Raw genomic sequence first — 25,900 nt, 5'->3', positions numbered from 1 at the left:
ATTTGGCACTACAGGAAAGGGGACTGAATTGCACTGCTATTGGCAGAGGTGAAGAGAGCTTATTCTGCCCATTTTACAACAATAAAACCTCATTAGGATGGATTAGTCATGGCTTTAATGGGATTGTTTGTTGCTGTTAGCATGCAACTAGGGACAGGGCTATCCAACATCATCAATCCAGTGGTGAACTAGGTCTATAGCTTATTTCATTTCAGCCCAAGGGGCTACCTCAAATCCTGCACCTTGCTAAACTGGTGCCAACCTACAGCAACTCACTACAACCAGCAGCAACTCACTACAACCAGCAAAGCTGTTCTGGGCATATACTAAAGTACCTAAAGATAACTGCTGACCTGGGAAGCTAAAATTCAAGGGCAAACTCTCCCAAACTTTTCACAGAATCACAGAACGTTGGGGCTGGAAGGGACCTCTGAAGATCATCTAGTCCAACCCACCTGCATGTTTGCCTAGAGTAGATCACACGGGAACACATCCAGGCAGGCTTTGAATGTCTGCAGTAATGGAGACTCCACAATTTCTCTGGACAATCTGTTCCCGTGCTCTGCCACCCTCAAAGTGAAGAATTTTTCTGAGTTCAGGACCAGCAGTTTGACCCAGGACATGAAGCCATAACTACATCTACTGAAGCCAAGTAAACAAACAATAGAGAGGGCATCTTTGCAGACAGTGTGCACCACAAGTCTGAGGAATAAGCATCTCCTGTTCAGTGAAGAATAATAATTTCACTGTGTCCCAGACATCTGGAGACAACATTCTCCATTTAAATGCATCTCTCCAAGATACTGCCATGTTTTCCATACATTAGGAGTCATGCACATGTATCTGCAGAGTAAAGCCCTGCTCATTTACTATTTGCTTGGTTTGGAAGTTTTAATGTTTGAAGGGGATAAGAAGGTCACAATTTTTGCATTTTGTTTTTTGTGGGGTTTTTTTGCTTTGTTTTGTCCTAGGAGAAAACAAGACTTTCAGATTTTAATGAAAAACAAGTGACTCAGTGATGGTGCACAGCACTCCTCTCATGTTGTGATTAACTATTGTCAAGAGCAGAAAGGAAAAAAGCAGGTGTTTTTGTTGTAGCTGAACAGTGGCATCCATCAGCAATTTCTGTAAATTGTTCCTCACTGTCTCTATGCACTCCATCACTTCAATTCAGCAGACAGCAACTTCATTCACAATTACAAATCTCAACAGCTTCCACATGCCCTCCTACCCTTGCTATCAAGTGAACAGAAAGGCAGTAAACTTAAATTTCACATCCTATAGCTAAAATAGTACTTGATCAAGGGATGTGTCTCTCTACACTCTTGCACCTAGTTACCCTTCTAGACAAGCAGCTTTAGGCTAGCTTGGGAGAAAATCCAAATGAAACAGTCAAAAACCCCTCCCCTGTACACAGCAGTCATATCTTGTGCTTAGATACCATATCTCACCCATGAGGATTCCCACTCCTCTGACCACCGCCAACACATTCTGTTCCAGGTACAACAGACATCGATATCAGTGCTATGGTCTCTCTCGGGTGCACCATCCAATACCTGGGGAAAGACCACCTTCATGTCCCACATCACACATGGTGAGAAGGGAGGCTCTGACTGCACTGATTATCAATTCCCTGAAAACTGATCCCACAGCAGAAACAAATGACAAATATGTTGATACAAATGACAAGGACATTGGGGTGCTGGAGCATGTCCAAAGAAGGGCAACGAAGTTGGTGAGTGGGCTAGAGCTCAAGTCTTCTGAGGAGAAGCTGCAAGAACTGCAGTTGTTAGTCTAGAGAACAGGAGGCTCAAGGTTGGCTCAAGAGAGTCTCTACAACTCCCAGGAGGCTGTAGTGATGTGAGAGTTAGTCTCTTCTCCCATGTAACAAGCACTAGGACAAGAGGAAACAGCCTCAAGTTGTTACAAGGGAAGTTTAGATTGGATATTCTGCATATTTCTTCACAGAAGAGGATGTCAAGCACTAGATTAGAACAGGCTGCCCAAAGAAGTGCCCAAGATTTAAAAGATGTGTAGATGTGGTGCTTAGGTGACCTGGCAGTGCTGCACTAATGATTGGACTTGATCTTAAATGTCTCTTCCAACAGTTCCACACCTGTCAGGGATGGCCTTTGAGTAAGGACAACATAGAGGCACCCAGAGGTCTGCACCCCAATGTTCAGCCAAACAAGCCTGCATCAGCAACTGATTCCACATCATGAGGACTGATCCAATCCCTGCTGCAGCTCATTGAAAGACAAACTGATTTTAGTGAGCATTGGGTCAGCCTCTGAGGAGGATGACAGGGGTGGTTCCACATTAGGCTGCTCTGTGCAGAGGAGGAAGCCAGATATCAGATGTTTTTATTCAGGTAAAGTCAAGACATACCTGCCTGAGGGAACAATTTCCAGGGACTTATGGGGCCTTTGTTCCCTTATTGTGGTTCTGGAGCTTTTGCTTACATAAACAGTCTCTACGAGATCACCTGAGTAACAACTTCTGAATGAGTCCCTTGAACACACATTCAAAGGGACATCCTTCACTGCAACAGACCTATGTGACTTTCTTTCCCCAGATACACTTGACCCAACACCAACTAAAGCTTATCACAGGATTCCTTAGCTTAAGATCAACCAGCTTATCACCACTTCAGCACTGACTGAGCAACTGCTAAACACAAATCATTTGAAGTTGCACACCACCCCATTAAAGGAAACTTTGTAATGAATTATCAGATATGCCTCCAATAGTTTCACAATTTCTACATTTTATACCAAAATAAAAGGTTAGGAGTCTCTATTTAAAAAAATCCTTTGAAAATTTATCTTGTAATTGCTATAATTTAGTGACATTTTCAAAAAGAAAGAGACAGGTTTTCACTTTCAGTGCAGTAAAACAAGAGTAGCTTCAACGAAAGCCATGAGGCTGCTTTGTCATAAAACCATTGTGAAATGAGTTTAGACCCAGGACACTCCAGAAATCACTCATATACATCTCATTACTAAATAAGTATGATGTAGCTTCTACTCTCAAGAAACACTGCAATAAATCCAGGCTGGTTCATGGGTCTCCTAAGATACAAGTGGAAAAGCAGTCAGCACATTGACACACAACTAAGTATCAGATCTCTTGTAGTCATCTCCAACACAAATTATTGCCTCTCTTGTTTGATGGGTGCCTCTAGAGACTGATTCATTCCAGCTCCCTAAGACACCAGTCTTAGCAGATGAATCACCCTCTCAGAGGTGTCCAGCTCTCCTGCTGACTCCAGGAACTTCAGACTTTTTTTGCACTTATTGAGGCTCACATTTACATGCATCTGGATGAGTCCAAACCTGCCTGTCTCAGGCTCAGCCCATGACAGCCCTGTGGTATGTGCATTAAACACATACTTCTGCCGCTACTGCTTACCTGTAAAATGTAAGTATTTAGCACTGTATTGTTACATTTTGTGATGCCAAGAAATACTTCCAACTGTTTTCTCCACTGCCCTTAGGCTAGCAGCTCAAATTAGTCTCACCTCTGCCTTTCTGTGACAGCACATTTGGGATATGTCTCTTCCATGCAGTGTTCATACAACCCAGCTGGCTCCAGCACTCACATACATACAGTCCTCTTGCTGTAGCTGATTGGTGCTGGCAAGTGGGGACTGGCCGGACTAAAATAATAACATGTTCTGAAAAGTACTTGGTGGCTGTGGGTCATACCTAGATACAGACCTCACATCCTCCAGAGCCACTCAGCCCACATGCCAGCTCTTCTCAGCAGCTGTCTCTTGCTCCATTTCTTTCCATGGGAGCAGCATTTTCTAGTCAGCTATCTGCAAACATCTGGTGCCTCTTTGCTACTGAAGAAGTCGTCTTGCCTGCATTTTACTCCACTATTCAGGAATTAGCAGTTTCTGTGGCTCTACCAGAAGTTATCTAGGAAGTCACAAACCTCAACTGCTCAAAACCTGCCAACTCAGAGTTCACCTCTCCCTTGCTCTCCTCCCAACACACAGCCCAGAATTCAAGCTGCTGCAGCATCTCTTCCATGTGCCCTCCTCATGCCTGGGAAGGAAAAGGGTGACAGGTCAGAGCTCTTTGGAAGCTGGCTGTCATATCCCATTAGGATTCTTCCGGAATCCCTGCTAATACATTTGCTGATCTGTAAAAGTGGCTGCACACATTTAATGTATGGATGCAGTATTAGTTCAGCTTGGCCAGCTTCATCCCCAGGAAGAACCTTTCCATTTTCAGCCTGTTGGATATGACAAGTGCTGTCATGTAGTCACTTCCAGTCTATTGCCCTTTCCTTCTGCAACAACTGGATTTTCCTTCCCTAAGGAAACAGACAATGCAATATTTGACACTGCTGCTAGAACCCAGCAAGAGGACAAGGTTAGTACTGGACTGAAGAGAGGTGCCTGACAGCAGCTGGGACTGGTGAAGTTGGAGGCACTCACGGTTTATGAGTTGTCCTGGGGACAGTGTTTAGTCCTCACATTCACTGCTTGGCATGACACAAGCCTGGTCTGTGCTGAGAGCTCTCAGGAAATGAAGAGCAGCAGATCACCCCATTAGCCAGCACAGCAAGCCAGCTCACCTGGCTATAACACTGCTCCTTGACAAGTAGGCAAGTGTACAAATTACAATATCACACACCCTAAAATTTGGTGCTGTCCAACAGCAATGGACAGACATAACTAGCAGGTCTAGCAGCTCCTTCAACCTTAAGGCATCCTCCCCTCAAGATCCACCAGGTAACTACCAAGTCTGTAGAATTCTAAATATCACACAAACTTCCAAGAAAAATGACACAACCTATTGCCTGCTCTGTCAAAACCCAGCCCCATTTGTAATTTAAACCAGTCCAACCCAGGTAGGTTGAAGAAGTGGAAGTCATGCTCTGCTGACAAGCACTGGACCGTGTCTCTCGCATTGTTTTTACCCTCACAAAAAGGAATCACATTTTCATCAGTGGTTGGTGTACCAAAGCTCAAACCAGAGACAGCACGTGGCTTGCAATTTTGTGGCTTCAGTGTTCTTAACAACATACATGGGAAAAGAGTTTAATTTCTGGAAGAGCAAGCAACTTTGGAAAGTACCACTCAGCTCTTGAAAAGCTCTGACACTAGACAGAACAAACTTGCAGCAGTGCAGGTAAAGCCTGAGATTTCTACAGACATTTAAAATGAAAACTTGAACCTGGACATGAGGAATATGTTTAGAAAAAGCTTTCCTTTCCACCTTCAACTTCTAACACATGTGAACCCACTGTGTATTTTCAGCATGCCAAGCTTTATGTCTGCATCACATCCATCTCTGCAGTCCTGTCTCATGCTGGACAACAGTACCACATTTCCAGTTGACACTGAAGTGCAGTGTGAAGTTGGTGTGCACTCTGCGAGGAATAGGGCAGTCATGTCGGAGCGAGAGCACACCACGGATCTCACTATTTCTGTCTTACGGTTTTTGTATTGAGGAATTGCTTTAGAACTGACACTTCTGAAAAGTAAGAGGGGCAGAAAAAGCAGTGTAAGGCAAATTTTCCTATCTCAAGCTGAGAGACAGCACACCCCATAAAGTTGGTGCTTCTGTCTTTTAATAAAAAAAAAAAGATAAACCTACTAGATAGTATTAAAATACTACCAAAAAAGCAGGTAACATTATATGGACTTATTTTCACATCATTCTAAAAGCCAGAACTGAGGAACAGCAACTTTATCAGTTGTTCACATTTCAATATTAGTTTCTCCATCAGGGAATCACTTTCTCCATCAGAAATCATGCACACAGCAGTTAAACATGATGAACAGAAATTATATTGAAGGGTTAAAAATGCTATCCAGGCATTAAGTCACTTCAAACACACACATATATGGACATACTCACGTTATTATGGGTGGAATGGAGCAGAAAGAGCATGCAAAGTATATTCCTGCCCAGGATTAAATTTACAGGAGAAAAAACAGCATTTACCATCTGGCACAGGTGAATTTAATTCAGAAACATTGTAGGATGGTAAAGGTGCCACTCGTGCCGAATGTTTCTTCATCCTTTGCAACAGCTCTCCTGCTCACACGCTCACTTCGGCTTTAGGCTGCATCGCTCTTGGTCCCGAGTACTATAGTAAACACTCCGCTATGGCTGGTGGCTAGATGTTGTTCTGGAGATGCTGCAGTAGGCTATGAGTACTGATTTGCTGTTTCCCTGGGAAACCATTTGCAACACATTCAAACAATGCTTGACCTCTGCTAACACTTTTCTTTCATTCAATTGTTAACTACAGCGGATGAAATATAAATATATTAAGTGACTGCGCTTGGTAAACTCAAAAGCGCGGCAGCCCCTTTGCGTGAAAGCCAGGATCGCATCAAATATCTGTGCTGTGGTAGCAAAGCAGGCAGGAGAGTTCTCAGACAACTGCAAGGGAATTATGCAACACAATTTTCTGGTTCCTTACACTGTGATAATATACAGATGATTACAGTAATTACTTTAACTAAACTTTGACTAATGTAACTCCTATATAGAGCAGTTAAATCAGGAATGCCTTGGGCAAAAGTGCTGGTGGCATCCAGCTCTGTATCCAGTAACAAAGCGATGGTATTGCAGGAGTCGCTTCTTTTTAATGCCCTGAAAAGCTGTCACAACCAGGAGATATATGTAGGCTAGGGCTGGTCTGCATTTCTTCCTCACTTCCCTTGAGGCGGTCGGGACAGTTTTGTCCCTCTTTTTTTGACATCCTCCCTCTTCTATTCCCATTTTATTATCATTTATATTAATGGAAGTTGCTGACCTGGAGCAATGAGAAGGCTCCAGTAAACAAACCAGTGACAACCCATACAATTTCTCCAGCTCTTAGAAAACCTCATCCTCCTGTGTAACCCAACATTGTGCTGGGAGCTTGCTTTGCCATAAGGTGGCTACCAACACCTTTCAAGAGCCTTGGCTGCAGAGCTCTTTACCAAGAAAACTACTATTAAGAGTTATGCAAGAATTTATAGGTAGAAATCTTTACCATTGATATTCAAGGTATTTGGCATAAAAGCTATAGGAAATAAAAAGGAAATGGTCAGAAGGCAGCTTAGCTCCACCAGGAATCTGCTGGCAAAGCTGCAGAACTTTTAAGGGCTGCAGAAACACATACCTTTCATCAATTTGAAAGCAACTAACAGTGGAAATTCTTGGCCTGTGGCTTGGTCCTCCATCCTTTACTAGAAATTACTGGCTGTAAGGAAGGTCACAAAGTGATTTGAAAAGGATGAAGAATCATGTGCTGAGCTTCTTAAAGCAGCCTGCCAGGATCTCACATATTTTACGCAGTTACAAACACCCATATGGAGGTGCAGAGGGGAAGAATAGGAGCCCTGACCAGATCATCCTTCAGATGCAGCCACAGAAGGGCCTGGCACATATAGAGAACTTATCTATGGCATCCTAATGCATGAGTCCACTGTACCCAGATGAATAGGAAGTGATTTTTCTGTCTTTGGAGCAACCAAGCCAGCAGTATAGGACATTATCATAACTGCATGACCTTGCCCTGCACATCCCTTTAATGCTGCTCTCTTCAGGACATAGAATGGCCTGGACTCTACTACTGGGGTGTGGTGACAGTAAGAAAGAGACAGTGGTGAAGTCTATGGAGGGAAGAAGAAAGCACCTCATCACCTCCTTTCCCAAGCCTATCCCACCCCAGTGTCAAGTACCTGGGACACACTATGAAAGAAGTACAGAAAAGAGAAATGGTTACAGCTGCTGGGTTTTCCACCCAGCATGTCCTCTCCTGGAAGGTTTGGAGCAATCCTTTAGGATCTTAAAGGATTACATCCCCTGTGACTGCTAAGGCTCTCCAACCTTTTCCAAAGCATCACATTGCATCACATAAAGCTAACCAGCTTTTACTGCTTATCTGCATGCAGAGGATTTCCAGCACTCAGTAACAAACACCATTCCAAAGAAAATCATCTTCCCAATTTACAGAAGGAATTTTATTCTCCTCTCCAAAGTGCCGAGAGTCAGCAGAGTTTGTGATAGAGTAATCACCAGTCAAGTAATTGCTGGCTTCACAATCACAAAGCTGTCTATTAATATATGCCTTGCCCTTGAGCATTTACATGATATAAACAACATGATAATATAAGACAGAGATTGTTTTTAGAAAACCATTTCTGAAAGTAGGAGCTTATAATGGAATCATTAACAAGGCTTAACAATGGTGAGGACAAAACACATGAGACAATGTCAGGCAATTCGAGACAATTCCTTCAGACAATTTCAGCATTAATGGCAGAACGTGACTGCATCTACAAGTTGCTCCTTTTTGTTTCCAAAGGAAAATGAGCCATCATCTGAACACTAATTCAGAAGCCACAAAACCACAAAGCAATTTCCACTCCATATAACAGTTACAGAACAAACAAAGCAGATATAAAACTGTTTTAAAACTCTAACTCCCATCACAGACTGCAGCTTGAAAATCATCAGCTTCTCTGGCTACACAAGCAAGAGCTCTGGCCATCTGTTTCTGCTCCTGCTATGAATAGTTGATCACATTTCTAGGATGCTATTCATGTAGATCCACTGATCCTTCCCATGTACTCTGTCTCTACATTAGGTGTGCTGAAGAGAAGAATAAAACAACATGGACTGGAAGAGAGAGAAGCAGATTTTGCCCCTCTCTCCTGACATACATCAGACAAATCCACCCATAAGCAGAATGTGATTTCCAGACTTACCAGCATGGCCTAATAGTTACTCCACGGACTGCAAGTCAATGTGGAAACTGTGGTCCTGTGCCATTTTACCTCACGTTTATGCAAAGCACCAGAATGGGCAAGTATGGGTGTTTCCCCCCAAAATTCAGCAGAAAACTAGTTTTCAGGGAAAACAGATCTTCATACCTTGATGATTGCCTTCAGTTCTGTGCTTTCAGCCTGCCACATGTTTGAGTTTGATTAGTTGCAGGAAGTGGAAGCTGTGGGATACCTGAAAAAACTGGCTGACAATTTCCTTGAACACAAGCCCCAAATCAACAGTAGCCACAGTCTAGAATTAACAAATCCCAGTACAATCCCATGCTCCACATCATCTACATAGCCAATTATTTTCACTCAGGGAGTGCCTATTTACCAAGGAAATGTGCAGCATGAATTACAACAGTATAAATTATACAGTGTGTAACTATTCACTGTAAATGTAACCCAGGCTGTAGGCTTATAACCTCCACATCTGTTCTAGTTAAGGCAAACACTGCTAAGATACTATCCGAAGCTCTCGAGACAAAAGTATCCATTCCCTTTTACCAGTTTTATTGTAAAAGACAATAATTGAATGAGGTGAGTCTCAGGAGAGGTTCCTCCAGCAGTTGAAGGCCTCTGAACCACATCCAGATTGCTACCAATTGCCTTCCTTGTGAAGACACAGGGCATGCTGCCTGCAGCGGTCTCTGTCCCCTGGCTCAGTAAATATCAATCCAGATAAGAAGCTGTAAGTCTGCTGACTCACTAACCAGACAGTAAACCAGTGCTGGAAGCAGCATCAGAATTAGAGAGTGCTGAATCACATCCACTAACAACTACCCCACGTTCACAGCACAAAGAGGCTGATGCCGTCAAAACCCACACAGCTCCCTTGGCTTACAACATCTCCCTTTGCAGTAGTTAGTCACACATATTCAAGGACCAGCTGCAAAAGTAAAACCTATTTACTCTTCTTCACTGAAACTGCATCCTACGTCAAGTTGTAGCTGAACTCCAGTAATTGCAGGTTTGTCCTAAGTGTCAGCCCCCCAAACTGTGCTCCAGCCACAGAGGAACTCACTTTCTGCTAGCAAAACAGGAAAGAAAAAACACCAAAACCAGTAAAATCATCTGGAAGTTTACCTTGCAGTAAAGTAAAAAGGATCATGTCCACACCATCTCATGTCACTAGCTGGTTATGGTGTCTACATTCCCAGCCAAAGAATAATTGGAGCTATGTCAGGTTCAGTTTGGGGAGCTTTTTTCCCCCCTGTAGGAAACAACCTCAATATCATTACAATTCCAACAGTGAGTGACAGAATATAGGATCCAGACAAGATGACAAATGTGCTATGGCCCCAGAATCATCTCATCTAAAAGAATTTCCACAGTGATATTGGGCTTCATCTCAATTGACTTTGGACACTGACATCTGCACCAGTCAGAATGTTTTAAAGGCGTGAAACTGATATCTCTAGAAGACAACTTGCATGGTCTCTCTTAGATGTCTACTGTAAACTGAGATTAATAACTCTTTATAGGTGCCCACATCTTCCCACTGACTATGACGGTGGTGAGGCAACTTGCTCACACTTGTTAGGCTTTTAGATTCCCTAGTTAGGGCAGGTGATCCCAAAAGGAATGCGCAATAAAGACATGAAAGAACTTTCTTTGACTCTCTTCCACTTTGATTAAAAATTGTAGCCTGTCTTTGTTTTAAACACCACTAGTTACAAGGTCTGTATGAAACCCACTTTGCATATGTCCCTGCAGCAAACAGGTCCATTCCAAATCACTAGACTACAAGACTCTCATAAACATGACTTATATTGGCTCTTCTAGGCTGAGCACATGTTTTAAGATGACAAGCTAAAAGGCCATTATCAAGTTCACTTTACCCTGTTGGAATATAAATTAGATGAAGGCACAGAAGAGACAAACATTGAAAGTGAGATCAAAACAGATGTATCCTACAAAGAGACTTTCATGTAGAGCAAAGTCAAGGCTTTAGTTTGAACTTTTACCTTGCTTCTACCAAAATGCGAACCATACAGCAAATGTTATTTGATTCAAACAACAAACTGAATTCAAGACAACTTCCAAGGCTCCCAATAAAAAAGAAGTGCACATCTCACTGCTGTGCCCAGTCACATCATATGGATTTTGAAAAAAAATAAAATCCTGAATTCCTTATTCTCTCTTATCTCTCTGGCTTAAGCACTGTTGGATACCTCTGCTCAGGAACCCAAAATATCAGCTGTGTTCTGCTAAGCATCCCATGAACAACTACCAGGCAGCCCACTGTCCTGAGGCTCCACTAGCGTGTGCTCACACGTCCAGTGTAATGGACATGACTGTGCGCACCTTTTCCTCTCTGTTGTCTGCAGGAGCAGTGACTCTAGGCATCCAATGGCTACATGACCAAATATATGAGATATAGCACCACTTGACCAACACAGAGATATGGCAATTAATCATTCCCCAAGTGTGAATTAATCAGCATCCACAGCCCATACTCAGGTGGTCAATGCCAGACTCATACAGCTACAGAAGAATAGGGACAGGGCAGCCTCAACTCACATAATTTAGAGGGTCTTACTGTCTTATTTACATTAGTGAAGTCCTTCAGCACCTTACTGATGGACAGCATAGAAGTAATCATATCAGCAACAAACAGTTCTTGCCTGTTTTCTCCAGATCTTCTGCCCAAAGAGCTGGAATCAGATGAGTGATCCTGCAATGGCATTTCAGACTGGGAGCCACTGTTTCCAGCCACCACTTGGTTTGCAGTAGTAAGCCTGCCTTAACCTTGACTTCCCTGATAAACAGGTATGATTTGTTTGAGAATATTTACATCAAAGGCACACTAAAGCCACTGAGGCAGAAACTGAACTTCATCCAGATTTTCTGGCACTCTCCCAGAAAAATCACAGAATAGTAGAGACTGGAAGGACCTGTGGAGATGATCCAGTTCAAGCCCCCTGCTAACACAGGTATGCCTAGATCAGGTTGCAGATTACTCACTGCCTGATACAATTTTACCTAGGAACTGAAAGAAATACCTACTAAATCTGAAATTATTTCAGTTCCCTTGGGGACTGGATGTTTATACACTGATCTCTAGTTCATGCTAACACAGTTTGCTATTTTCAGTAAATCAGCTCAGGAATTCACTCTTTAATACCCACCCTGCTTTTCTACCAGAAAAAAAAACAGTATGATCTATTTTCAGGCTTTCCAAGCAGGCAATCTCCAGAAATAAAATCAACAGTACTAGCTAAACATCCACTCAAAGATGGTATGATAGTTCACAGTAGTACTACTCAATTGTTCAGGACAGGAAAGCTTCTCTCTGATGCCACAAGCAAAGGCCTTTTAAGTTTACCATGTCCCACCAGACCCTAAGGAGCTACTGTTAACAGCTGCCAGCTTGACTCTGATGCCAGCTCCCACATCATTGTGATACCAGTTCAAAAACACTCAGATGACTGACAGTCATTTGTGTCTTGGCCACCAGACGCCCAAAAAGCTCCTAATGGTTTTGATGCTAGCAAGTAAGACGTTAGACATCATCACAAACCCGAAGTATCTGATGAATCCCCCCCAACCCCACTATCAGCACCACTCTCTCCTCTGAAGTACTCTACTGACTTGAACATACTAGCATCCACTGCAGTACTTTTGGAAAACTTTTTCTTCACTGTGTGATTTTATAGACCTGATAACTAGTGCTTCCCTGAGAAGCACAGGGATTAAAGTGTCAATTAAAATAAACCTCAGACTTTCCTTAATCGTGCAGCTTTTGAAACAAACCACCCTCCCCCAATGATCGGGAGACAAGTGCTACCATCTCCAGAGCTGGCAATGTAGGCTTCTTAGGTTTTTTAAGTCTGTTTCCAACATGAAAATATGATACAGTAAAAAATACTAAATTTTTCTGCAATTAAAGACATAAGGGAGAAGTATGAATTGTGGGCATGGAGAGCTGTTCTTCAATTTCAATATAAGCCTTTCAGTGTTTTATGGAAACAGCAAATCTATCGACTTAGTTCTTCAGTATTTTGACATTAAAAGAAACAAGATGTGGATTTCAGCTTAACAGAAATATTAGAAGTTCCCTACAACCTTAGAAACTCATTCCTATTTACAGAAGAATCAAAAGATTTTTTTCAAAAGCTACTGAATAACTTCATTTTGCTGCGCAGTGCACATGATGTTACTGGCTTCAGAGCCACTGCCAGGTTGAATGGGTCCTGCTGTCCTAATCCTGAATAAACATGATGATATGAGTTTGATACTCCAGTGAAAATTTCAAACTTAGGGGCTTTATCAACAGCCAGCCACAGTGAAAAGCAAGAGCCTCTTAGAGAACACACAGAAATCTCACCTGTAGCATACACAGACCTTGTCTGAGAAACCAGATCTCTCCAGACTCCACAAAACACTACCTACCTGCTTGAGGTGGAAGGATTTGCTCATTTGAGAAGCAAGGCTGGCAAAATAGTGAAGCTACAAGACTATGCTGTGAGTTTCTGAAAAACTATCTGGATAGCCTTCAGCTACCCAGAGGTTGGGCATCCCACTTCAAAAGTTATGTGAATTTCAAACTCTTCAGAAGTTTAAGGGATTAGGAGAAGGGTTCCTACTTCAACCTGGCCACTCTGAAAATCCCTGGTGGTAAAACACAGCACAAGTAGACAACCTATGCACAGTCTGCTCCATAACAACAAATAAATCCGATATCAATTTCAAATATCCAATACAGACTTCCTAGACAGAATAATAAAACCAGACTCCCAACATTTATCTGATTATTTTCTTCCCAAGGAAAACAGCTTAGATATAATTGCATGCCAGATAATTATTTGCCTTCCCAATGTTTTATTAACAAAGCTGCCACAAGTGAAATAAGCTGTCTCTATTTTCTGCTTCTGCAATTACAAAGGGCCTCTTTACCGCAGGAGAGCACTTAAGAAAACTTCTATTTTGTGTTTGTCATTGTCACTATAGAGCATGTCACTAAGACAGTAAATCACTTCTCCTATTTGCTGTCTTTTGGGTAGGTAGCAGTTAATTAGATGGCTTAGAGCCTTTTTCAATACTGTAACCAGAACAGCATCACATGCTACAAGTTAACAGCTGGTGAGTCCCAAAATATGGACACCAGCATGTTCCTCCCTAGGCAGGTTCTAAAGTGGGGTTAGAAACATGAGCCATCCAATGCTGCAACCCCTACCACTCTAGATGGCACCACAGAGTTCCTTAAATGAAGAAATTTGATCAATTTTTAAGATAAGTGATAGAATGAGATAATGCTTGTTGTCATGTTAGTTGTGCTGTATTAGATTTTTACAGCCCCTCTGATTGTAAAGGTTGGGTGCAGAATTCACAAAGCAAGATCTGAAGCTTCAGAAAAGGTCTGCAAAAGGACTAGAGCCTTAACAAAGGGCTTACAGTCTGTGTGTGAAGATGGGAAGAACTGGGGTCAAACAACTAAAATAAGACAGAAGGGAGACAGCAAGTCATCGTCATGCATGTTTCTGCATGGTTTTGTGCAGGTTTCTGCACAAAAGATTAATTACAACTGTGTTGGCAAGGTCAGGAGAAAGAGACTTCAATTGTTTTAATCACAGACTCATAGAATCACTTCAGTTGGGAAAGACCAGAAAATCATTGAGTCCAACCACTATTGAACTCTACCAAATCTGGTGCTAAACCTTGTCCCTCAGCATCACACCTATGCATCTTTGAAACACCTCCAGGGACAGTGATTCAACCACCTAATGGAATGTTCAGTGGGAGAGCTGGTCAGCTGTTAAACAAGAACAAAATCAGATGATGACAGGGAGAAAATGTCCATTGCAGGAGTTAGAATAGAACAGAATAGAACAGAACAGACCATGTTGGAAAAGACCTTTAAGATCATTGAGTCCAACCTATCATCCAACACCAACTAATCAACTAAACCATAGCACCGAGCACCCCATCCAGTCCCTTCCTAAACACCTCCAGTGATGGTGACTCCACCATCTCCCTGGGCAGCCCATTCCAATGGTAAATCACTCTTTCTGTGAAGAACTTCTTCCTAACATCCAGCCTAAACTTCCCCTGGTGCAGCTTGAGACTGTGTTCTCTTGTTCTGGTGATCAAGCTGGCCAGCACAGATGGAGTTGGTCACAGCATAAGGACAGAGTAGGTCCACTTCCTATGATAAAGTAATTTTACATCTCAGTGAAGAACATACCTCCAGAAGGTGTTTAACATATTCAGAACTACCAGTCCTTCACTGACTGCACTGAGGTACTTAAGGTGTTCTGAAAGTAAAGGCCTTGCATTTCATCTAGCTTGTCCCATTCATTAAGTCTACATTCATCAAGCAATACTGAGCAAATAATAAAAAGGTGCTAATAATAAAAACTAGCTATTATTAGCTAAGCTAATAATAAAAACTAGGGTGAAGGAAACACACTGTGAGCTCTGAATGGGTGTCAGAAGTAGGTTGCTCTGCAGAATTCCCAAGTAAGCAAACTATCACTGCATCCAAATCACTGCAAGTGCTGTTTTCCAACTTTTGTACCACAGACAACTTAGGACCACTAAGGATAGGCACAAAATGTTAAAAAGAAAAGCAAGCTTGCTGCCAGCAAGCAGCAGTTATTATTCAGGCTTCTGTGTTTTCCTTGGAAGAAATCTAGATCTCTAAAAGTCAGCATAGTGGAGTCAAACTAGTATCAGACACTGGATTTTAGAAGATTCCCAAGACAGATACAAAGCCTTATGAAAAACTCCTGGAGCAGAGTATAAGGGCTATGTAACCTGCTGATCACAAGCAAACTACTCTGTGTCCCAGATTGATTTAAGGAGATGATGTTGAACATCCCATGTTCAATGTTGACAATGTAGCTTTTGAAGGAGATCAAGGTGACCAACATCTGAGTCAATGGGTATCTCCAGCTTAAGGCTCTACACTATAATTTTCAGTAGCTCTGCTAGTTATAAAATCTACCACCTCTTGGTTTCTGCTGTAGTATTTAAAAGCATTTTTATTTTCCATTTTAAGCCCTGATAACAGAGTAGTTTTGCCTCTGCAGAATAGTAGCTACATTTATTTATGGATGATGAAATAAAAGCCCAAAAATCCCAGCTACAAGACATCAGCCAGCCCTTGGAGCTAGCAGTTAAGCAGCTGTGGTTGCAAAGGCTCAGCACAAAACATCTTTGAGCACCTGCAGAGCTCCTCTGTGATCTCTGCTGAGTGTCAAAGTTTATCTGCACTCATCAGCAGAAGTGCCACAGAGGTTCATGTATACCTGGCCCAGCAGAAGAGAGAACCCATGTGACTTCAATTCTCTCTTCTTTTCCCCTAGATTTTGGGTTCACGTAAAAAAAAAAAAAAACACAAAAAGAAAAAAGATAATTAAAAAAGTAAACCCAACCAACCAAATAAATAAAACATCAGATAACAAATTCATCTAGCACCAGTTTGAAAAAGAACCAGGGCTGGACTTCAAGGGAATTCTTTTGAACAGTTGTCAAGGGTCAGGGCTGGGTTGGCCGCTAAAAGAGTGACAGATGCTCTCTGTTAAGCCCCTTTCCCTTCCCAAATGGAAAGAAAGGGAATAAGGGACTGATGGATTGGAAAACTAAACCAGCTGTAATGACAGTAATAACAACAAATAGATACAAAACAAATATTGAATCCAATCCCTCTGTTGGCAGTTACATCACTATCACCACTGATGCTGTGGTAGGCACGGCGCTAGGGAAGCCCCAGACTGGACCCAGCAGCAGACCGGAACTGGATTCAGGAACTTGTGGATGAGGAGCAGAGGCAGCATGGACAGAGTCCTCCTTGAGCACCAGCAACTGAAGAAGAGGCTCCACTCTTGTAATCCCTCAGTTTTGTACTGAAAGCAATGCCCATGGGATGGGATCCCTTGCAATCAGTTTAGAGTCACCTGAACTGTCTGCTCCTCCCTGTAGGTAACCATAAAACCACACTGGTGAAGAGTATCTTCATCCTACAGGAATGCAAAGCTGATCACTCTGCAAAGAGCCTGTTTCACTCCTAGTTACTGCACCCCAATGTGGTATACAAGATTTAGCAGCAGTCTTAGCCTGCACCCCGATCCTTGGTACTAACTGTGAGCACCAAGCATTGTCACTTCTAGGAGCAGACACCGCCTACAAAAATATATGGTTAACTTCAGAGTCACTAAGAAGAGACTGAGATGAAAAGTAAAATTACTGAACAGAATTAGTTTTGTTCTAACTCAACCAGGACAACAGGAGCAACTCCTTGAATTTTCAAACAGAAATTCTCCACAAATTCTTTTGGGGAAAACAAACAGAAGAAAGAAAGAAAGAAAAAAAAAAAAAAAAAAAAAAAAAAAAAAAAAAGGAAAAAAAGAAAAACCACCAAAAAAGTCAAATCCTTGCACTATAGCAATTAAAAATGTTGCTACTAAGAAATCTCAAAGCTTTTTTGAGTACTTCTTGCCTAATCTTCATATAATCCTCCCTAATACCTTTCAGTGTAAATCTCTGTTGTGTCCAACATCTTATTAGCAAGACAATGAAGATAACACAAGAAAAGTTGACTGAGCAGCATTAGGGGATTAGGGAGGATTAAAGAGTCGTGACACAATGAAACTGTCGAAGCTGTGCATTCACTATACTAGCCAGGTTTCTAATACTCTCACTGGGTCAGTTAGTCAAGTTCCTGGACTGTCCCAGGGGACTGTGCTTGGTGTGACAAGTGATGGCAGGACCCAGCCATCACTGAGGATGACTGACATCACTACTGAGGATGACTTTCCAACATAAGGAGGACATGGATGCTGCTCTTGATAGGTATGAAAAGCTAACTGCCTGTGCACCAGAGAACAGTTATAGAAATTAAAAAGGCTCTTCTTGAAGACCACAGCTTTGCATTTCTTCAGGATAATGATACCCTTTCAGTAACATGGTTCTATGATTACCTGAAAGGTCTCTTTCTGAGAGAGGGAAGGAGAAACAATTTACCTGGCACCCAAGTGTTCTCTCTCCTCCCTTGATGACTAGCAGCGCCTTCAAGCCCAAGATAACCTGCTTATAATGTCATTAATAGTAGGAACTGATGGGTCTGGCCAGAACAGGTCCATGCACAACAAACCATGTAGGGATACTTTGACAGCTGGACAGAGAAGGAGGCTGTTGGTAACCCCCTGGTTTTGTCCAGGAGGGTTCTTGTGTTGCTTATAAGCTGTAAATACATGTAAATATTGTATATTTTGTACTTATTCATTGCACTTCATATTTCTAGATTGTAGTTTTGCTTGTAAATATAGCTTCATTTGTTTCCAACAAGCTAGTCTGGCAATTTTATTTTGGGGGGTAATTCTCTCTAATTAGTTGGGGGTTAATTTCAACCCACCACAACAAGGAACGCCCATACCCCTGTTGTCATTGACTCCCCAAGCAAGGCTCTGCAGGAGCCAAGACCTGGACCAGGAGGGGACAGCAGTCATCCCCAGACTTGATCTCTCCGTTAAAGACCAGTGTGCTCTATCCTTTAAAAAATTACTTTAACCTGATAAAAATTCTTACTCAATACATAAAATCCAGACTATTTACTGCAACAGAGCACAGTATTGATCTGGCACTGGCTTAACTTGTCAGAGGTAAATCAGAGCCCACAGCAGGATTCTATTAAGTTATTGGAGAACCCATCTCCTCATTAGGAAACCTGCTGTGCTTTCAGCACTCAGTCCATGAAACAATTTATCTGGCACCCAAGTGTTCTCTTTCCTCCCTTGATGACTAGCAGCACCTTCAAGCCCAAGATAACCTTCTGCTTACAATGTCAGCATGGGTCATTAATAGTAGGAACTAGTGGGTCTGGCCAGAACAGGTCCAGCACACAGACCTTGAGAGAAACAGCAGGGAGTACACAGCTTTCCACAGCCTGTAGGACACAGTAACCCATCTGAGCTTATTTCTAACACCTTAACATTCAGTTAAATACCTGAGGAGAGGTCACCTCACTTTTCCATTTTTTTCCATACATGCAATCCATGTCAATGACAAATTTGGTATTCTGTAGACCTTTTTTTTTCCTTCCCTCTGATGACTCTTGCATCATTTTGCCCCAGCCCTGCAACAAATCAAAGCACAACAGCTATTTTCCAGCATTTCCGGATGGGCAGCACATCCTGCCCACTGCACTGGTGTAGAAAAGGTCTCCCCTCAGTAAGCACTGTCTAGAGGAATAGAGGAACCATGATCAATCATGGCTCTTAAACTGTAAGGTTCCAGGTGCCATGTGGATCACATACTACATGCACCAACCACACACTGGCCTTAAAAGACAGCTGGTAGGCTCAGCCTCTCGGAAAGTGAGTGTATTTGCTGGCACTCATAGATACTATGGGCTCACCTCCCTGGCACATCCCAGCAGCCCTCCTGGGCTTGGCCTCCAGCATAAATAGCAGCTTGGATCTCTGTGAACTGGCACTATAAAACAAGGCTGGCCCAGCACGCCTGTGTGACTAAACCAATGACTTTGGGAGATTAAAAATGCAGGAGCACAAAAGAAGGCAGCGGTGCACTGGTGAGGAAATGTGACCTTGAAAAGAAACAACCCTACTCAGCAGGAGATTAAAAAGGCCATAAAACTGGGGTACATCATAGGGTGCTTTGTGACAAGCTTTCCAAACCTCAAGCTAGGGATGAACAAACCCAGATAAAGGCAAGGAAGAATAAAATACAGCCCACTGCTAGGTGTGGTGTGCATCCCTCAGGTGGTGCTGGGCACTGGGGAGGGAATCACCTCTGAGATGCAGCAGTACTAGTGCTGCTGCCTTCTCCACAGGGGCCCTTTTGCAGCTAGATGCTGGGATCTGACAGAAAGGATCTCCTAGGAGCTGTGCTCCAGGAACAATGGGGAATGCAGTGTAATGGTGCAGAGTCCCTGGCAGAGCACACAGCATCTTCTGCTCCTTTCAGATGGATCTTGACAGCAAGAAAACTTTGCATTAGTTTTTCATGCACATAAAATGCCTGTAGGCCACACTCTGCAAAAGCCTCGTACAAATACAGTGTCCTGGGAGAGCTCAGTCAGACTAAGAACTGTGTTTTCCTGTTCACACCAAGACTTCAGGAGTCTGATGAAGAAGGGAAAAGAAGGAAGAAAAAATAACCACAAATAAAACTCCTTCAGATTTCCGTATGTCATACTCACCTAAGGCTCCCTAGTTTGCAGACTTGCACCACTGCAGCTCACCCAGCAATTCAGATCTGCATTTCCTGGGTGCACAAACTGCTTTAGATATGAAAAGCATTCAGAGAACTTACCCCAGGGAACTACATGTCCCCCTGCAAACCTCGAGCTCTGTTACAAGTGGAGCTAGCCAGAACCCTTACACTGTGCTCTCACTTGAACAGCAGCTTTTCCCTAAGGGATGGTCTCTCAACTGGTATTTTGAACCAGTTTCACACTGCCATACAGCATCCAGGATGGCTTTCTCTGCTTTGTGAAACTCTACTTCAGTAGAGCTTCTCCAGCTGTTATCTCCTGGGGTTTGTAAAGGAAGAAAAACTCAGCATTAACCTAACTAATTACATCAAAAGGAGGTTGCAGTGGGTTTCATTCCACTTGCGCTTTTATCTCTCTGTTAGACATATTCCCCTGCTCCCTGCTCTTTCCATTGTGGGATTCTTGTGTTTCATACACACCTCCTGAATGCCAAAAGCAATAAAACAAGTGTAAAAGAACAGAGGCACAGAGCAGCCCATCTGAGACAGGGAATTTACACACGTTAGCAAGTTGGTCTTTAAAGCAATGTGGAACAGAGCTATACTTAATGAAGTTTTGGCCTCGTTTTCTTCGGCCTGTGAGTGTTGCTGTACCATTGTGTGCCTATATATAGAGGATGTCTGTATAGCCATATATAGACACACACATATATATACAGACATTTACATATACATGCAGGCTCTGTGCTGTCATTGCAGCACTGAGTCTGGCTGGCATGCAAGGACATCAGCCAGCAGCCCAGCTCAGTTGTCTCCTGCCATTGCTGACAGCACATGTGGCCAGCACGGAAGGATGTGGGGGCCTCACACAACTGCCTGGCACACAGCAAGAAACAGGTACAGGGTTAAATCTGGGGAGACCTTATTGTGACCTTCTAGTACTTAAAGGGGGCTATAAGAAAGAAAAGCATAGACTTCTTAACAGGGCCTTTTGTGAAAGAACAAGGGGTGATGGCTTTAAACTAAGAGAGGGACATTCAGACTAGACAGATAATTTTTTTTACACTGAGGATGGTGAAATGCTGGTCCAGGTTGCCCAAAGGTGGCAGATGCCCCATCCCTGCAATCATTCCAGATTAGCTTGTATGGGGCTCTGAGCAACCTTATTTATTTGAAGATGGTCCTGCTCACTGCAGGAAGGACTAGTTGATCTTGAAAGGCATCTCCAAACTCATTCTGTGATTCAAGTCTAGCTCATCCAGGCAGCAGTAGAAGTCAGCTCTGGAGCTTGGCTTGCTTTTTAAATGATACCCAAGTGTTGCTGGCATAAGTTTGGGCAACTGAGATTTTCCTGTTTGGTTCAAGACAGAGCTGTGGTGCTGAACTGGGCTATGACACGGGCAAAATAAAAGTTAGTTTTAACTTGGACCCCAAATGACTTCATGAGGGTTTTGCTGGGGAAAGTGAAGATTTGAAGAAACAGACAGGACCATATATCTAAGCATGCACAGAGCCTAGACCAGCCCTTTAGCATCGTGGCCTAAGTTTGTGGATGGACCCTGAAACTTACTCCTCATTCCTTTCAGAACAGCATTAAGTTACTGAGCTTTAGTCTCAGAAGCTACTCGTCCCCACCAGACCATAAGGGACACCTGAAGGATGCAGCAGGAGGGGAACAGCAACAGAAGCAGCAATGTGGCATGGATACAGCTTGGGGGAAGACAGCTATGGAGATAAATCAAATGGCAGCAGCTCAGAAGGAGACACAGGGAAGCAATAAGGAGGAAGGTTGACTGTGAGCAAGCTTGAAGCCTCCAACATGAGACCAGCTCTCCAATATAAAGCTTTTGGAAGTCTCGTAAGCTAAATACTACTTCCTGTAATCTTTGCTTGCTTAAAGTAGCTACACTTCCCAAAGAGAGAAAAGCTGTGTTGGGAAAAGGCATGGAAAACAGACAAAACCAGTTGCTCTTCCTCCAGCGAAGCTCCAAGCAGTGGATCAGGATGCCAAGTACTTGTCTTGGCATATGAAAACTCAGAGGGCTTTAGAGGGAGAAGTTGGAGGCCCTCAAGCTCACAAAGAAAGTCTCTTTTGCATGCAAGTAACTTTTTGCTTCATACTGTACCTGTGTTTTGGGTTTGCAGAAGAGAACCCTTCTACATACCAGTAGAAATGAGAAATCCAGCAACCACATCCTCTGCAGCTTTTATCTTCTACCTGTGCCTTCCTAACCAGAGGCTCCATTTAATTACAAAAGCATTGCTAAGCATAGCTGCCAAAACCACAAAAGGCCAAAACTATTTTCCTGGTGGCAAGTGAAGCATCTCTCTCTCTGCAGTGTCAACAAGTATCTGTCCAATAGTCCCTCTTCTGTCATTCCTTCCCTTTGTTGCTCCTGCTGCAGCTCCCTCTTATGCCAATTGCAGGCAATCAGCACTTGGGTTTTTTCCAAAGCACAAAGCAAATTAAAACACAAAAGCAACATGCAGCACTCCAGTGAGATCTGGCCATTTTCTCCCACTTGCAGAGCTCCTGTCTTCCCAACTTGTCTCAGAGCAAGGACGTCCTGTAAGACTGTAGCAGAACGAATGCATGACCTCCCTTGATAATGCTCTTTTGCATATCTAAAGTAGCCACTGGGTCCACCACCTTTGTGGTCTTCCTACTGTGTTTAGATACTCATAAACTAGGAGGAACTAATTGTTTTTCTTCTGATTTCCCAACACCTGGGTCAGCATGAAGGTTTGGGCAGGCTGCAGAGCTGCTGAGCAATGCATCCTTCCATTCTCAGCAGCAAGTGCTGAGTGCATAGTATGGGTGAGAAAAAGGAGAAGAGAACCAGGCAGGGTCCCCAGCATCAGCTCAATCTGTCTTATCTTTAATATGTGGCAGCTAAACTGGCCATAGGGGCAACCCCAGGAGTCAGAGCGCAGCACAGCCATGTGCTGGCTCCCTGTGTCCCCACTCAGGGCAACAGCAGCTGTTTAAATGGCATCACTGAATGCTTCCACCCTGAAAAAAACCAGACATATAGCTGTTATTTTCCCCAGCAGTAACAGATGTGCATTGGTTAGTTTATGGCAGGGTACCAGCTCCTTGAAACAGGAAGCAATCCATATGGTCATCTACACCTCCAAGTATTTTCATTTGCATTAGTGGAATACTGGCTGGAAACTGTGATCTCAAATAGCTGGAGTAATGCCAGTGTGTTACACACTCTTAAGACACAAATGGCCTTATTCAGCAAGCGGCAGAATATGCATTACAGCAGAGTGCATTTTCAGGAGCACAACCAAGCTGTCCCTGTTCTGATTTTTGTCTGTTCTCTGTGTGTTGTCCTGGTTTAAGCTAGAACACAACTGATTCTGTTCAGTGATTTTACTTTCCAGCTCAATGTCCTCTCAGTGACGGCACTGTCTGAACTTTACAGCATGCTTTTGCAGACAGTATCTCTCCACTGTCTTTGACAAGTCATGGCAGACAGGAGAAGTGCCTAAATTCCAGATTTTATTTTCTTATTTAAAAGAATCTCAGTCTCCTGACTGAATCTCTGTTGCACTCCCAGGTATAGCAATGCTTCCAGTGACCCCGTGACCCTGACACCACATGAAGATAATTACAAAGTTCTGCAGTTTACCTCCATCCATAACTCACCAGCAGCATTCCTGCAGTGCACCTGCTGATTAATCCCTTTTGGCAATGTTCAGACCAGGGTAATAGTTCCAGCTTTTGACAAATTCCAACAACATGTCAGGAAAACTGAAGTGAAATGATGGATGTGAGTTCAAAGACTTGCAATGTTTCACTCTGGGGACACAAGTCAACAGTCACTCATTGAGAAATTCATATTCTTTCTTTTATACAGAAGAGTTTCCCTCCCTAAAATCACTTCATTCTGGTGCTAGCTAAATGGACAGACCTGGGGCAAGCTTCCACCCATTCCACGACTTAGTGTCTCCAACAATAACACAGTGGCAGAAATCAGGCTCTTTCACCTATGCTCAGGACCCAAATATAAAAGTGGCCTGATTTCCAGGAGTCCTAAGCATCACAAATTCCCAATGAAATCAAGGATAACAACAAGATTCAGCACCTCAGAAAACGAGGACATGTACACACTGAGGTGGCTAGGCACAGATTTAGAAGCATGTTTGAAAATCTGGCCTGCTAATTTTACTTTCCAACAAACTGCTTCTTATTTATAGCTCAGACTGTATCAAGTATAGCATGTAGTATCCACCCAGGAACTGGGGTGAAAGGCAAGAATGAGGACAAAGATGCAAGAGGTGTTTAAGAAGCTTTAAAGCAGAATGGGGGAAGAAACCCAGCAATTTTGATAGAGCAAAAATACACTGAATATTTGAGAAGAGGCACAGCCCAACACAACAGATAACTGTCAAGGGATGCTCATGGTGCTCAGAGGTACAGACCACTTGATAGCTTGAGAAACATCATTATCCAGAAGGCAAGGTTGAGCCAGGGAATGTGAAAATTGGCTGCTTGCAATCCTCCCTTTCCCATTCAAAATCAGGAACCAAAGAGCCTACAAAGTCCAGTAAAAAGCAGCAACTTCTTTCTTTTTTTTTTTTTTCCAAAATCAAACCTTAAAAAGGGAAAGTGAATTAAATACAGATAAGCAAAAATCTCCATGATGCCTAAAGTCTTGCACCTTGAGCAGTCAGCTTGGAGGAAGCCATTGAGACAATAACTTCTACATCTTGGGAAGTGCTCTGCCTGCCACGCTACAATGCACGTACATGTGCTGCTTGTCCATGCTAGCAGGATTCTGAAGCAAAACCTTGTGCTCTGTGTCATGTGTGCTGCAGTGAGCAGAGCAGCCACGGTCCTACCTGCTCTGAAGAAGCTGGTAGGCTCTGAAGGAAAGACTGCCAAGTACCAGGTTCTGGTGATAATCCCCAGCAGCTGGTCACAAGTGGTGTTCTCCATAGAGCTGGGGGTTTTGGTCAACAGCCACCTGAATATGGGTCAGGTGGCCAAGAAGACCAACAGCATCCTTGCTTAGATCAGAAATAGTGCAGCCAGCAGGACTAGGGAAGCAATCGTCCCCTTATACTCCGCATTGGTGAGACTACACCTTAAATACAGGATTCAGTTCTAGGCCTCTCACTACAAGAAGGACACTGAGGTGCTGGAGAATGTTCAAGGAAGAGCAACAAAGCTGGTGAAGGGTCCAGGGTACAGGTCTTCTGAGTAGCAACTGCGGGAACTGAGATTGTTTAGCCTGGAGAAAAAGAGGCTGAGGGGAGACCTGATCACTCTCTATAACTACCTAAAAAGAGGTTCTAGGGAGATGATGGTCAGTCTCTTCTAAGTTAGAAACAACAGAACAAGAGGAAGTGCTCTCAAGTTGCACGACTAGACATTAGGAAACAATTCTTCTCTGAAAGGCTTGTCAAGACCTGGAACAGGTGGCCCAGAGAAGTGCTGATAACCATTCCTGGAGGGATTTAAAAGCTATGTAGATATGGTGCTGAGGTACATGGTTTAGTGGTAGACTTGGCAGTACTGGCTTAAATGGTTGGACCTGGTGATCTGGAAGGTCTTTTATAACCAAAATGATAGTATGACCTGAACCCTCTAGGAAGCTCTGCGGTGCTTACAGAACTATGCAAGGCTTTGGAAGAATCCAAAGGTCCAGGTCTCATCCTAAATTTCCCCTAAGTCTTATTTCCAGGCCAAAGCCTGAGCAACAAACCTCACACAGCCCACAGTGTAGCCCCCACAAATAAGTAAGGAGACAAACTTCAGGATCCTGTGACCAAAACTAGCATTTGTGTGCAGGACAATCCTTTCCTTTTTAAGGCAAAAGTAGGAAAAACATTTCACAAAATGCAAATTTTAAAGGATTGACCATTTAACATGGAGTATTACAACCAGGTGTAACTTAAAATAAGCAATCAAACTTAAGATTTGGA

At 43.0% G+C, this 25,900-nt stretch overlaps 1 protein-coding gene across 6 annotated transcripts in view; it reads right to left on the bottom strand.

Annotated features, from left to right (window-relative positions):
* The window catches only part of SLC35F4 (solute carrier family 35 member F4), a 133,863-nt gene that overhangs the window by 34,488 nt on the left and 73,475 nt on the right, over positions 1 to 25,900 (bottom strand). Inside the window, exon 1 of one of the 6 annotated variants that reach the window (XM_068149003.1) lies at positions 5,964 to 6,043. The exons of the other annotated variants lie outside the window; for them this stretch is intronic. Coding sequence (XP_068005104.1) covers positions 5,964 to 6,039 — 76 coding nt within the window. The 5' untranslated portion in view covers positions 6,040 to 6,043. Of the gene's footprint in view, positions 1 to 5,963; positions 6,044 to 25,900 lie in introns of those variants that run through there. 6 annotated transcript variants of the gene reach the window in all.

This window comes from Melanerpes formicivorus, unplaced genomic scaffold (assembly GCF_026170545.1).
Source record: "Melanerpes formicivorus ecotype bairdi unplaced genomic scaffold, bMelFor1.0.p_v2 SCAF_17, whole genome shotgun sequence".
NCBI lineage: Eukaryota > Metazoa > Chordata > Aves > Piciformes > Picidae > Melanerpes > Melanerpes formicivorus.
This window is presented reverse-complemented; position numbering and strand designations above follow the sequence as displayed.